Raw genomic sequence first — 14962 nt, 5'->3', positions numbered from 1 at the left:
GGGCACACAGCCTTTGTCAGTGAGGTCTGCCGTCCCGTGGAGGTGGTAGGTGGTGCTTCAGAACAGTTACAGTAGCAACTCAAAGGTCACTCGCCACGGATCGCTGTAACAAGTAGAGTCACAGGAACAAGTTTGAAGTACCATGAGAATTACAAACTGTGACACAGAGATGCAGGGTGAGCCAGTGCTGTTGGAAAAATGGTGCCGATAGATGTCAGGTTGCCGCAGACCTTCGATTTGTAAGAAACCCAGTAACTGAAGCGCAATAAAGCAAAGCCCAGTAAAACAGAGGTAGGCCTGTAGTTGTTCCTGTTGATTGAAATGGTTAATTCTTATTCATTTCTTCTCATAACAGCTCTGGTTCTGACTGCTAATTAATTTCCAGGACCACTGGACCATCTGAATTGCTCTTACCACTTGCAGTTTTTGTTCATTGTCTTGTAGCCTCCATACCACTTGCCAGCTCATTTTTGGGGGTGGGGAGTTGAATTATATTACCTTGATGCTGAAAAATAAATACGTGGAATGAAATTGAAGTACTAACAATTAGACTTTTGTAGTGGACCTTTTTGTATCATTAATCAAGTGTGGATATTTGTATCTTGGTTTTTCTTAAGACAGTAGAAACCGTCATCCCTGATGGTCTCTGAGATGTGTAGATTTTTCATAAAACTCATGAATTACTTTTAAGCAGTTTTTAGGAAGAGTTGGTCCTGTGGTGAGGAGATAGGATGCCATCTTCATCATCTTGAAAGCAGGCACCTTCCCTGAAACTTAACTTTTTGAAAACTTCATACTGTGTTAGTGGAAATTCGGCAAAACTTAAAAGGGCAACTGTGGAAACTGTTTAAGAAGTTGAAAAATAATTGCAAAAACGTACTGGATAATTGTGACTTCTAGTTCTCTGTCAGTTGAATTTTTTTGCCTTTTTCTCTATTTACATTATGTATTAGAACTTTTATTTTATAAAAAGGTACAAGTTGCTAGAAATGATAAAAATGAGGTTTTGCAGTGATGAGTTAGTGATATACAATGATCTGTAGTATGATGGGAACCAGTGCAGACATGAAATATGACTTGTAATTCACTTTGCTTTTTATTTTTTAAGGGACCAGTTACTCTCCCCAAGAAAATTCACACAACCACAGTGCTCTTCATAGTTCAAATTCACATTCTTCTAATCCAAGCAGTAATCCAAGCAAAACTTCAGATGCAGTAAGTATATAAACATGCCCAATTTTGTGTTTTTGGAATATATTGCAAAAAAAAATTTTTTTAATCTAAGTTGATCTTAACGCACTTGAACTAATGAGCTGGCCTTATTATTTGAACTGAGCGTGATCCAAATATGCCATCTTGGTATTGTTTCACCAAGAAATAATATTGTTTGCATTCCTCTGTGGAGCAGAATTTACCATTGTCATATCTGAGATACAAAGAACTTTATTTTAGATTGTGAAACTTGTGGCTTAACTTGAGCTTCTTCTTTTCATAATCTATAAACTTCTGTTAAAAAAATTCTATAAATTTATTGACTGTCTACTTGTATTATACTCTATAAGACACTAGTGATATAGAGGTCCCTCTCCTGAAAGGCACGAAACCCAGTGAGGAATTGTAGGTATTTCTAAAAATGAAGTAATTGTTAATGAAGTAACTGTTACTCAGGTTGAACTTTTTAGAGTCAAGGTTCAAACAAAAGTTTTAATACATTCATTCAAAAATAAGGTTTCAATTTCCCAGGCATATGCTAGGTTGTTGACGTATAGAACTAAGAAAATGTAGCCCATCTTAAAGGAACTTTTGGACCTGTGGTGGAGACTGAAAAGTAAACCATTAAAATGATGCATGTTAATGTTGCTGGGGAGCCCTCCAGAGGGGGCTGCGGCCTGGATGAGGACGGTGTGCTGGCCAGCAGACTGACTGTAACCCACGCAGTGGAAGAGGTTGGAATTTGTGTAGCATGAAAAGGAACAGCACCTACAAAGACGCAGAAGTATGAAATAACACCACATGTTTGCAGAACACGGATTTCGATGGTGTGGAAGAATGGCAGGGACTCAGGTTACAGAGAGAAATGGGGCCGGATTAAAAAGCATTCTCTGCCTTTCCAGGGAATATGAACTATACGTAAAGGCAGGAGAGAGCTACTAAAGGGTATAATCAGTGAAGTACCATATTTGCAATTTAAAAAACATGGTAAATACATTATAGGAAGGAAGAACAACTAGAAGGCTATAGAAGTGTATGTTGAATCCAGCAGACGTTGCCTTGGTTATTCAGGTGATCATCATACCTTAATCGGTATTGAAAACCCTCGGGGTTTATTATTATTTGTCTCTTGTTGAATCAGTGTAGATAGTACATTTCCATAGAAAATTGAGACATCAGTGATTTTCATAAAAATTTTAGAGTAGTTTTAAATATTAGGGTCCAATTAGGAAAACAGGACTCATACCGGTTATTTTAGCATAGAGAATTTCAAATACAGGAAAGGAAAAGGAACATATAGTGATTACCCCTGACGGCTGGGAGCAAAAGGGAGAGGTTGGGGTCATCAGAGCCCAGGTGCTCAGAGGAGGAGCCTTGCACAGTTGGTGATGGTGCCTCTGCGAGGTACGATGAAGCTGGTTCTGGTTCTGGGTTGAGAGCTGAAAACTGGAACCCGCTGCGCTGCAAGGCTTCTTCTTCCTCCTGCCTTTCAGCCCTCCTCTGATGCCTGGTACTGGCAGAATCTAAGAGGAAGCCAGCTGGCTAAACAGAATGTAATTGGCGTTATCCCAGCCTTAGCATCACAGAGTAGAGAAAGGGTGGTATCGGGACTGAGACGGCAGCTTGATGGACCTTCACAGGTGTTATCATCGCACTACTTGTGCTGATCACTTTCACTAAGGCATACTCAGGATTCTGCAATGCGTATCTCTATTTGTGTGAAAAATGGCCCCATTAAATTAACAGGCTAGCACTAACCTAATGTTTCCTTTATTACGGACAATTTAGATTTGGTATTTGCTATTAGGACAGAGGCGGGCCACGTGGACATTGTTTCGGTGGAAAAAATTCCTTATTCAGGGAAAACAGTTTCTGATTATTTTGATTTTCAGGAAGTGGATTGACATAATGAAATCAGAAAGAATAAATAATGGGCATCAGATAAGTTGGAAAGATCCAAGTTCTAAAGGGTGTCAGGGGACTGCACTGTGTGAATGGAAACTGAAGACGGATTAAATGTTATGTGTTTTCAGAATCAGGGTTCCCCTTTCTGTAGATTTCAGCTCTAGGTATATAATTAACCTCAGGTAGTGGTCTTTTTCACCATAATGTACCCAGGGGGAATGACATTTTTACTAACTATAATTTAATGTTACCTGAGAGCCTGGGTTTTGAACATTTCTGAACATTACTTGTAAACTGACTTTGTCCTAAAATCACTTCCAATGGAAGGTTTTTGAGTAGTAAAGTAAAACATAAAGTCACCTTTCATTAATACTTTCATAATGAAAGAAGAGATGGACAAGAATGTAAGGTAACCCAGGTCAACACATTATTTTAACCCAGGTTAAAATATGGAGTAGCTTTTTTTTTTTAAGTGGGTTTTTATTTTGTGCTTTCTGAGCTTTAAATCTGTCTTTGAAAATCAGTAGCAGTATTCTTTGGAGTTATGCACACAGATATGTGTTTGTATGGATGATTCATATTATCAAGTTAACTGTTGGAAGTCGAGTTGCAGTTACCTTGTTTTGTTAGTATGGAGATACTCACAGGTAGGCCTCGTTGAATTTACATATGTAGCCTGTGGAACGCCTCCTGCTTCCTAAGGTAAATCATGGTAGGATTTACAGACATCACGTAGGCTGCCTTAGATTATGTTGTGCATATTCCTGATTTTTTTTTGAGATCTCTTTATTCAGAAAATCTGTTTATTTAGGAAGAGAAATTTATTTCCATTTAAAGACATTATAATTGGAATCTTCCCTTAAGTATGGTTTACCAATTTTGATTTGCTGCAGATGCTTTAAATCCAGTCCTAGGTTACTTTGCATTTATACTCCAGCTCCCCTTGTTATGAATTAAATATCTTCTGGAGGTTTTAAGTTGGAGGCTCTTCTTCAGATCTGTTCTCTGTAACCAGTCTTGACTGAAGATATTCTACTTAACCATAGAACTCTTAGGACTCCATGAAATTCTTTGTTACAGTGAGTGCCATCTTTGACGTTATTTAATGAACTATTCTTTAGTAACAGTGCATAATTAAATTCCGAGATTAACACTTTATTTTCCATAGTTTAACTTTGAGAAGAAATGGTGGAACTCTGTATTTTGGAGAGTAAATAGGGAGGTGCTTTTTTATTTAAGAAGAGAAAAGCAGTGTTGATATAAGCTCTAAAAGGCATTTTGAACTGAAGAGTAGACGGGTGCTACAGTAACTGTTGAGTGCCGTTCTTATAGAGCAGCCATTCCATGCTTCGTAGTCTCAGGGCCTCTATATTCATGAAAGTTGAGAGCTTTTGTTTATGTGGACTCCATTGTGAGTAACCATATTAAAAATTAAAACTGATAAATTTGAAAGATAATTTAAAAATTGTAAAGCTATTACATGTCAACACATGTAATATGTTTTTTTGAAAAATAACTTTCTAGTTTTTTGAAAAATAGACATTGAGCATCTCTTTAAATCCCTGAGTAGGGAGAAGAAACATAGAAGTTCATAGTTGTTCTACCTTCAGTCTTTTGTGATATCAGATCTCCCGTAAAGCCTCTGAGAAAACTCCCCTGTGTTCTTGTGATAGAATGAGGAGGAAAAAGACAAAATTATCTTAGTATTCTTTATGAAACTATTTATGAAAATAGTTGTGATTTTGTGAATGATCTCGGGGTCCCTCAGGGGTTCCTGGGCAGCACTTGGCCACTGCAGCAAGCCTAAATTAGAAAACTTGAAATGTTTGCAAAACGTTTGTTTAATTCTTAATTTTAGATACCTTTTTTAAATCGAGGAACTTGAGAATCTAATATACAACATGATGACTATAGTTGGGGACACTGTGTTGTGTGATGGACATTTGCTAAGAGAGCAGAGCGTCAGCGTTCTAACCAAAAGAAGTGCCTGTGAGTGACGTGATCAGTAACTAGATGAGCAAACCCTTCCGGTGAATGTGGGTGTCGAATCGTTACCTGTGTGCACTTCAGGTGTCTTACAATTTTATTTGTCAGTTATACCTTAGGAAGGCTGAAAAAAAAAACTCCCCCCGCCCCCAGTTACACAACGGGGCGGGGGGGAACTTAACACCTGCTGTTGCATATCAGCGTTTAAAAACATGACCCTGTTCCTTAAAGGTTTTTTCCTTAACCTTTTTTTGAGGATAGAAGTAGGGTGGAGAAGATAGCTTAAGTTACTAGTACGTGAGGGCAGTGCTATACCTGGAGCACATTCTGTGACGTAAGACACGAACTAGTACTAACCTGGAGTCTGGTGAACCCGTGCTCTTCAAGGTTCTGGTCTGTGACCTTTGAACCGTCCTGGAGGCTGTGCCGGAGTGCAGATTAGCTGCCTAGTTGAGCGGTGGCAGTGTCTGTCCTGAAAGTGGGCCTTTGGCTCGGGAAGCAGCGTGTCAGCGTGCGCTCTGCCGCGGGCTCCTCTTCCCTCCAGACAGGCCACAGCTGGCACAAGCACTGCTGTGAGGGGCACGGGCTTAGACCCTGTGCTCCGCTCTGCTGGCCTCTGTTCCCCTGCCTCACATCTCCTTCTGCCTCTCCAGACCAAACTAGTAACCCCACGTGGCCACTTGCCCAGCAAACCAAATCTTCCAGATGCATCCGTAGAGGGGCTCAGTTGGCATACTAATTTAGGTCTGGGGAGTGGTAGGTGGTGGAGAAGAACCTTTTGAATTTGGCCTTCTGTGATTGGGTTTCCTGCAGCCTGGCAAAGCCTCCTGGAAGCTAGAGGGCTTGAGAGTTAACTCTCCGCTGATCTTTAGAGGTTTGGAAGCACAGGGCTGATTTCCAGCAGCTTCATGATTTTGAGACACCAGCCTGAGAGCATAATCTGCATCGTTTCTTCAACTGTCCTCAAAATTCTTATTCTTAATGACATTTCCAAAATTGGTATTGACTTAGTGGAAATAATAGATGTCCAGAAACCTGAGTTTTGATCCTTTCTTCTGCCACTGATTACTTTTGTGACCTGTGGACAACTTGTAAGTTCTTTCAGCTTGTTCCTATGCGGTATATTAAAGAAAGCTGGGTAGACAGTGCATAAGATTCCCTTTCCTTAATTTTTAAAATTGTGTTCCTCTGTACTGTGGTGAGCCCAGTAGAAGGATGGGCTGCCAGAGTATAACCTTATTTCATTTTAGCCTCAAAGCTCCTTTGAAAACAGTTAAATTCATGTTCAAGTGTACTTGGGGTTCTACCAGATTTCCTGGAGCTGGTGCAAGCACTTAAACATTACTTTTGTTGAGATTAATTCCATGAGAACTGGGCCTTTCAGATATTTCTAACTTCATTATAATTTTACAGTGCCTATGAAATTACTAGCAAGAGACTGTATCTGAGAACTTTCGGAATACAGACCAGTTTTAGTTATGGGAAAAAGAGCAACACTGCCAACCCTATATACTGTGTGAGACAAGTTTAGTTAATACTTGACCCACCTCATGGATTTTGAAGTTGAAACAAATCCGTAGCTTTTAATTAGCTTTGTGTTTACATTAAAGTTCTTTTGTGTGTGCTTTTTTCCCACTATGTAACAGTGAATACAGGCAGGCTGTTCTCTGTCACACTATTTGTGATTACTGTTGTGCCTTAGAGTGTCAGTTGAGAGTGGCTTCTCCATGTGACTAGATTTCAGCAATTAAAACTGTGGTAACGGGGAGCTTTGTAATGCTTTCCTAAAGTCACTGTGATGTTAGTCTCGTGTCATTCTTCCTGTGCCTAATGAACCTGCTAATCTGTTTAATTTGATATTTTATAGAGTTTTCCATTGTTACCCTTGAAGGTTTTCATAGACTAGGGTCTCCTAAGATATATATGCAGGTAATTACATCTTAGACATCTTAGATCAGGGGACTTTTATCTCAAGTCTTTTTCCATATGTATGCCTTGAAAACCATTGACATTCTTGATATTTCATACCAAGTGATTAAATTGTATTAACGTTTTCTAATTTTCTGAAATGTGTTTTTAAGCCTTATGATTCTGCCGATGACTGGTCTGAGCATATTAGCTCCTCTGGGAAAAAATACTACTACAATTGTCGAACAGAAGTCTCACAGTGGGAAAAACCAAAAGAGTGGCTTGAAAGGTATTTGCTCATTTAATTGAACAGTATTTCTCATTCTTGATTCTACCGGCTAATGTCTTAGGGTGCTAAACGTTCTGAGTTCAGGTTTCTCAGTGTGATGCTCGTCACTCCTTAACTGCAGTGGTTGGCCCATGTCTGTGTTTTCCATAATTTCTCTTTACCTTAAAAAGCAAAACCAAAAAAACTAGGACAGATGAGCAGCTGTCCACAAGGGCCTTGTGAACAGTCAGTGTATTTATGTACTTTAAAAATTTATATTAATCTGTAATCTATCATACATCTTCCCTATAATTGGTATTAGAAAACTTTATCATTATTGTAGGACAGTAATATATTTCCTTCATATATGTAGAATTATCATTACAGAGTTTTGGTTGTAGGGTTAATGGCATGTAAATAATTGGTATAATATTGCCATCGGTGAGAAACATTAATGTTGTTTGCTGTATCCCATGTCCCACACCAGTTGAATGATATTACTGCCTTGTTCTTTTATGTTCCATATACAGTTTCGTTGAGCATTTGACCAGAAGTGTTAAATGTAGATTCATTGTATCTCTTGTAATTTTTATGGGTGTATCTTTTATTTTTAGAGAACAGAGACAAAAAGAAGCAAACAAGATGGCAGTTAATAGCTTCCCAAAAGATAGGGATTACAGAAGAGAGGTGATGCAAGCAACAGCCACTAGTGGGTTTGCCAGTGGAAGTAAGTATTCATTTCTTTCTTTGAACCAATATAATGTTTGATTCATTCCTGTAGTTTGTTTACTTTACAGATTTATGTGCATATCCGTTTATATAGGTAAACTAAAAGAAATAGAAACATAAAAGGTTTTCTGTGTTGGGTCTGTCCTCGTAACGTGCATCGTTTTGTTCTTGAAACGGTGCACGTGGAGGTGTCCATCACTACCCGTGGTGGCTCTGATGCTGTAGAGTTGGTGAAGAAGTCAGATTTCATGCTGTGGATTGACAAGAGGCCCCACCCCCATTTACACTGGTCACTGAGAAACCCGCTGGGTTTCAGTCCAGTAACTGAACGATAGCCGCACACAGAGAGTGACGTGAAGTGCCTGTCTTTGTCTGTGTTATCAGCGAGAAGCTTGCCCATCCTTGTATTTGGAAATGGGTTTCACCACGATCGTAGATCTGTGTGCCGTCTCCATTCTGTGGGTACCTTCAGGTTCTTTTGAGGTCAGATTTTGTCCGAGTTGGACAATATGGGTAACATACATTTAATTTTAAGTTCAAATAAAATTTGAATTTGAAGATTTTACTAAATATATTCTATTCCCAGTGGCTTGTCTTGCCCAGAATAAAATTTAAATGCCACATAGAATTCTTAGGCTCGCCATCAAATTTTGAAGTTTTGAGAATTTTTAGATGTGTTTTGGGAATTCTTAGACTTAAGCGTTTGAATTCTCCTTCTGTAACTCAAGACAAAAAGTAGGGTTATTTACATTTGGTCCCAGTGGAGGATATTGAATTTTTGATGGGAGAAATTACTTAAGATGAAACAAATAATATAGTTCTGTAGGGCTGAATGTTTAAAGTATGTTCCCTGGAACATTTAACTTTTTATATTAGTGAAATTGTACTGAATTCTAAGAAAAAAACAATGGTTTAAAGCACTGAAGTTAGGAAATTTAAGAATATTGTATTTTGAGACAGAAGACTTGGGTTGTAATCCCATTTCACTTAATATCTTAAGTAACTGTGACTTTTTGGCGAATAACTAAAAATGAGAGGTTTTCCTTTCCAGGTTAAAAAAAATACAGTGCCCAGCTTGTGGTCCTCCTGAACAAATTGTGGGTATCCAGGAAGAGTGGCTAGATGAGTGTAAAAGTAACGTTTTTTAGTTATTGGGCCAGGCCTCTCCACGTAGTGGCTGATGGTTCCCAGAGAAGAAAAGATCAGAGCCTAGTACGTTTGTTCTTTCCAGAATAACCTAGTCACTCGTCCTCTCTTGGGGTAATTAGAGGTCTGATAGAAAAGTTGATGGAAGTGAAAATACTACGTCTGGCTGCTTAATAAAAATTTTTAAGGAAATAAAATCACAGTTCTGTTTTCAAATTATCTGTGTGCATCTTTTTCTTTCAAAAGGGAAATCAGTTTTTTCTTCTTTATGATTTCAGAAGTTAGGCATGTTTGTTATTAAAAGTAGAGAGAGGGAAAGTATTTTAATCTCATGACTCAGGAACACTTGGAGACATACACTTTTTTCTAGCTGCATGTGAAAGTATATAAAAACTACATATGCATGTATTTTACACCAAAAATAGGATTGTATGTTACTGTTCTTAACCTTTTTCTTCTGTTCAATAATGTTTCAAGGATATGGAACTTCCCTGGCGATCCAGTGGTTAAGACTCTTGTGCTTCTGCTGCACGGAGCGCGGGTTCGATCCCTGGTTGAGGAATTAAGATCCCGCGTGCCGCGCGGTGCGGCCAAAAAAAATTAAGAAAAAAATGTTTTCCAAGGATTTGTTTCCTTTTGCCATTTTATGGTTCAACATATGTTAACTGCATGGTGTTCCGGTGTTGGACGTGCCCCCATTCATAAATAATCCTCTCTCCGTGGATACCCGCGTGGCTTTTAGCTTCTTCCTGCAGTAAACAATGCTGTTGTTCCTATTTCTGCCCGCTTCCCTGATTACTTCCTTAGCGAAATTCCTAGAAGTGCAGATGAGGAGTCGGTGGGTCTTTGTGCTGAAATGTACTCCTTTATCACACTTCTTGAGTTTTAAGTAATGTTTGAGAAAGGGCTGCAGCTGTATTGCTGCTACTTTTTTTTTTAATTGGTCAGCTGACTGTTCTTGGCGGGACAGTAATAATGGTCACCAGGCGCTGAAGTGCTTAACTTTGTCCATATCCAGAAAATGCTGGCAGCGCCTCCCGTACGTCTGCTACGTTGCTGTTCATGTAGGGTAGGGCCTGAAGCTCTGTTGTCCCGAACAGCCAGCGAAAGAGGTGTGCGTGTGGAGGGGACAGGGAGGGGTGGGAACATTTCATACGTAAAGAGGTAAAGGTAGGAAAAAAGATTCTTAAAGAGCGTTTTTGTGTTTCGGGAGTTTTGGCAACGTAGCAAATAATATGCACAGTTTGACAGTGACGTTGTGGGGGTAAAATTTTAAATTTGGTATTACTGCTGCTGTAATTGTACTGGCGTGGTTGTATTGTTGATTATTTTTATTACCTTTAATCGGTGCCTCACAGACTGATGGCTCTGTGGTCAGAGAAACTTTAACTTGGGTTCTTCAGCCGTGGCACGGATGGCGCTTGGGGTCAGGGAATGCATGTGGATTCCGTCCTGTGTTGTAGGATGTAGAGTGTTACACCTGGTCTCACCGTGCCAGCCCCGGTAGCACACCTCTCCTCGCCCAGTGGTGGCACCCAGAAGTGTCTGCAGATGTTTGCTGAGTGTTCTTGTCGTGTGGCTGTGCGGATGGAGTCTCTGCTGAACAGCGTTGCGTCTCGAGCCCTGAGCAGGAGAAGGCTGTTGGCGCCATAGCGCCCTCGTGTGCTGTAATGCTCTGCAGTGTCTCTGCTGCAGGTGTGCGTTGACGATTTGAAAACTGCTTTGCGGTTTAAGCCTACTTCCTTCTTTGTGCTGCCATGCTCTCTAGTCTTGGAGGAACCATGAACTGGAAAAAACGACACAGTATTCAACAGGGAGGGCATCCTTTGGTAGTATCATTACATATCATGTGCTTGAATCTTAAGGTGTTTTTCTCCTTGGAAGTTGCTTTAATCCTTCAGTTACTGATGAGATTATTGTAATTTAGGCTGGAGATTTTTTGACAAATACAAATTTTGTTACTGTGATTGTTGAAAGTTTCCTTCTTTTGTACTCTTTGCGGAAGCAGAAGTACTTTTGAGTTTAAAATAATTTTGTGGCTTTAAATTGGAAGAGGATCTGTTTTTAACATGACTGATAATACCAAGTATATTTTTCTGACTTTGCTGCAGATGTAGGGCTCCTGTTATCAGATAGCTTTATCTATAACTTGATTTTATAACTAACTCTGGTATTTGTTAGCATCATTAAAAATATGAATTGATTTACTTACTCAGTGCAGAGTTCTTTATAAAATTCAGCCATCCCAAAATGAGGTCATTTAAGCCCTAGTACCAGCTACTTTAGAGCCCACTAATTAGCCACTTCAGTATTCAGAAAAATCAGGCTAACAACAAAGTAGTAGTATTCCTTTGTAGCTGAACCACTATGGATAATTCAGTCAATTATTAGAACCAAGATCCATATTTTAAAAGAATGGACCGTTTACCTTTTCTATTTTTAAAATATATTTTTTTATTTGAGTAAAATGTTATACCTCTCCATATATTGATCTTTTAAAAGATGTTTTGTTTGAGCTATGGTGTGTGGTTCTAAAGAATCCCCCAAACTAGCAGCCTGTTTGAAATCTCAGTGTAGATGAAGTGCGTACAGTTGAGCTAAAACTCCTCTTCCAGTATTTGAATATCTATACGCTAGTGGTAAAACTGCAGACGCTAACTGGGCTCGCAGTTTTATAAAAAGATGTCAAATACAAGTGTGTTGCTAAAGTAGCTGATGTTAAAGACAGGTTTCTAACGTAATCTTTTTTCTTCCCCTTCCGTCATTTCCAACATCTCTTTTTCCGAACTCTGAACTAAAGTGGAAGACAAGCATTCCAGTGATGCCAGTAGTTTGCTCCCACAGAATATTTTGTCTCAGACAAGCAGACACAATGACAGAGACTACAGACTGCCAAGAGCAGAGACTCACAGTAGTTCTACGCCAGTACAGCACCCCATCAAACCAGTGGTTCATCCAACTGCTGCCCCAAGCACTGTTCCTTCTAGTCCATTTACGCTACAGTCTGATCACCAGCCAAAGAAATCACTTGATGCTAATGGAGCATCTACTTTATCAAAACTGCCTACACCCACATCTTCTGTCCCTGCACAGAAAACAGAGAGAAAAGGTATGCCATTATTACGAGATGCTGCACGTTGAACTATAGTTTCTTGAGTTTCTGATTATATTACATTATTTCCGGTAGCTTAAATAAGACGCTTAATTATGAATTCTTTTAAAAAATCTTCTAGAATGTTACTGCATAGATTTAGATCTAGAGTTAGCCATATTTAGCTTTTTTCTTTTTCTTTTTAATTATGAAGCCTCAGAACTGTTTTTTGCTTTTGACATTTTGAAGTCAAGTGCTTAATTTATAACAGTTAATAATGGATAAAATAACTTTTCACAGCTAAATGACTGTCCCATCATACTTGGATAAAGTAATTTTTGGTTTTTGTGATAATTGTCTTCATGATATAGTTTAGAAATTGTCTCAATTTTCTATTAAAATTTAATATGAATAGAGACATTTAAAAACTTGTCATTTCCGCATACATGCAACTATTGGTTTCAGTTTGTGAATTAGAAAACTGAGTTGTGGGCCATAAGATAAGGAGTCTTAATGTCTGAATTATGAGTTAAGTCTGAAGAGTAGAAGTTGAACTTTGCAACCCAAATTGTGTTTATCCGACTCGGTGCTAGTAACCATAGAAGGTTCAGGAAAACTGTGGTAACCACCACTTGGGGGGGCAATGCATAATGGAAGCAGCAGGATGATAGGATAAGCCTATTTCATAGACCAGCCACAGTCCCAGACTTAACCCAGTTTTAAGGAACTAAGGAAATTTGAAAAGCATTAAGTAAATAAATCACCTTGGGTAGACCCCTTAGCAGATGAATTAGCAGATTAGCATCAGTAAATGTTGAGGAAGTTTTATGTCCTTTCGGTTTAGGAGATGCTATGTGGACCTAATGAGTCTTTAAGCTTTTACTCTATTGTCTGACTCATTATTTCACATTGATCTGATTTGTTGACAAAGGATTTAAGTAATTGGGTTTCTTTTGCTTCCAGTTTGCTCTCCTTTTATGTATGTTGTTTGAATTTCCCCTGTAGCAGTTGTTACACATTACTAAACATACTTTCATCATAGAGTGCATCATACATAAACAGGTTATTCCAAATGTTGTCAGATTCTCCAAAGATGGCTTGTACCAAGATTCATATGTACAAGTCATATTTGCCCTGATGCAGAATTAAATTTACAAAAGAGAATTCCTGAGAGAGAAAATCTGAATTAATGCATTAATTGTTAGTGTAGTAATACTTTCTAAAGGGTGTTTTGGTTTTTCAGTTTTGCCAGTTTTAGTTTGGTTACAGAAAAAGTTTATTTAAAAAACACTTCTCAGTTTGAAAAACTACCTTTGGCCTTCAGAAAGATCTTTGGTCTTTCTCTCATTTTACCTGTTGTTAGCTCTTACCTCCTTTTTGGAGTGTTTTTCTTCCCTGACTTCTGGGACGCTGCGCTCGTCAGCTTCCTGCCCTCTCCTCTCCTGAAATAGCAACAGAGCTCAGTCTTCACTGTGGTTTGTTCTTTTTTTTTCTTTGTGGTACGCAGGCCTCTCACTGCTGTGGCCTCTCCTGTTGCGGAGCACAGGCTCCGGACACGCAGGCTCAGCGGCCATGGCTCATGGGCCCAGCCGCTCTGTGGCATGTGGGATCCTTCCAGACCGGGGCACGAACCCGCGTCCCCTGCATCGGCAGGCGGACTCTCAACCACTGCGCCACCAGGGAAGCCCTTGTTCTTTTTTCCTGCCCAGCATGTCGTCTTTTGCTGGGTAGCAATTCTCATGACTACCTTGTCTACATAAGTGACTCCCAGATCTTTACTTCTAACTCACACACGTCTGCTTCCTTCTCCAAGCAGTTGGTATTTGTTAACATCTCCCCAGAATATAGTGTGTCCCAACTTCCTCCCTTTTCCCACAGTTTTTAGGTTCTCAGTGACAACACTATCCTCCCAACCATCCCATGTTCTTCAACATTCTTGCCCATTCATCCATCAACAAATCTTGGATTCTTCCTCCTGTGTCTTATTGGTGTGTATCGTTTCTCTCTCTTGTTATTGCCACTGCCATTATTGGGACTCAGGTCATTGCTCTTGAAATAACCTTCTGATAACTGCTGTGCTTCCTTCTACCCAGTCTGTCCACTTACAGTGACATCATTGTAAAATTTAGATTGGATTGTGTTATTTCCTTGCTTAAAATTTTCTAATGGTTTTATCCAAAGGAAAAGTCCATACTTCTCAGTAAGATGATAGCAAGTCCTTGACAGTCTGGTTGCAGCCTGTCTTACTAGCTTGATCTCCAGTATTTCGCTCTTAAACATTCCCTGTATAATTCATCTGCTGCAAACTTGTACAAAGTTTTTTAGATCGTGTTATGCTCTTTCGTGTTTTGATCTTTTGCTGAAAAGGACGTATTCTTTCCTCCATTTCCATTCTGTTGAACTCAGTACTCTTTCTTTAAGGGCCAGTGTTGATGTCCTTGGGTTCTCAGTGTCAGTTAACCTCTCAAACACTTTGTTTTTTTGTCTGTTTCTGCACTTACCACTTTATAATTTTAGTTCCTTCGATTAGACTATCCTGTGTAGGGTCAGACGTTATGATTTATTGCATTTTGTACTTTTTTCACTCCCTAACCTCTCCCTCGAAGCTTCAAGCACCATTCCTGACAAACTTAACGTAATTAAAGATTAACTGTGTACCAGCTTTGGTGCTAAATGTTTTGTACATATTTTAGGTTATTCCTTAAAACATTGTGAGG

The 14962-nt window shown here is 39.2% G+C and overlaps 1 protein-coding gene across 5 annotated transcripts in view; it reads left to right on the top strand.

Annotated features, from left to right (window-relative positions):
- WAC (WW domain containing adaptor with coiled-coil) overlaps nucleotides 1-14962 on the top strand; it is an 83090-nt gene that overhangs the window by 46209 nt on the left and 21919 nt on the right. For 4 of the 5 annotated variants that reach the window (XM_060097854.1, XM_060097852.1, XM_060097853.1 and 1 more), the window contains 4 exons: nucleotides 1109-1215; nucleotides 7185-7300; nucleotides 7894-8006; nucleotides 11955-12263. In XM_060097854.1, the coding sequence (XP_059953837.1) occupies nucleotides 1109-1215; nucleotides 7185-7300; nucleotides 7894-8006; nucleotides 11955-12263 (645 nt within the window). The remainder of the gene's footprint in view (nucleotides 1-1108; nucleotides 1216-7184; nucleotides 7301-7893; nucleotides 8007-11954; nucleotides 12264-14962) is intronic. The other variant, XM_060097855.1, reaches the window with a different exon arrangement.

Source organism: Mesoplodon densirostris, chromosome 4, assembly GCF_025265405.1.
Source record: "Mesoplodon densirostris isolate mMesDen1 chromosome 4, mMesDen1 primary haplotype, whole genome shotgun sequence".
Classification (NCBI taxonomy): domain Eukaryota; kingdom Metazoa; phylum Chordata; class Mammalia; order Artiodactyla; family Ziphiidae; genus Mesoplodon; species Mesoplodon densirostris.
The sequence above is the reverse complement of the archived record's forward strand: the minus strand, read 5'-3'. Positions and strand labels throughout refer to the sequence as shown.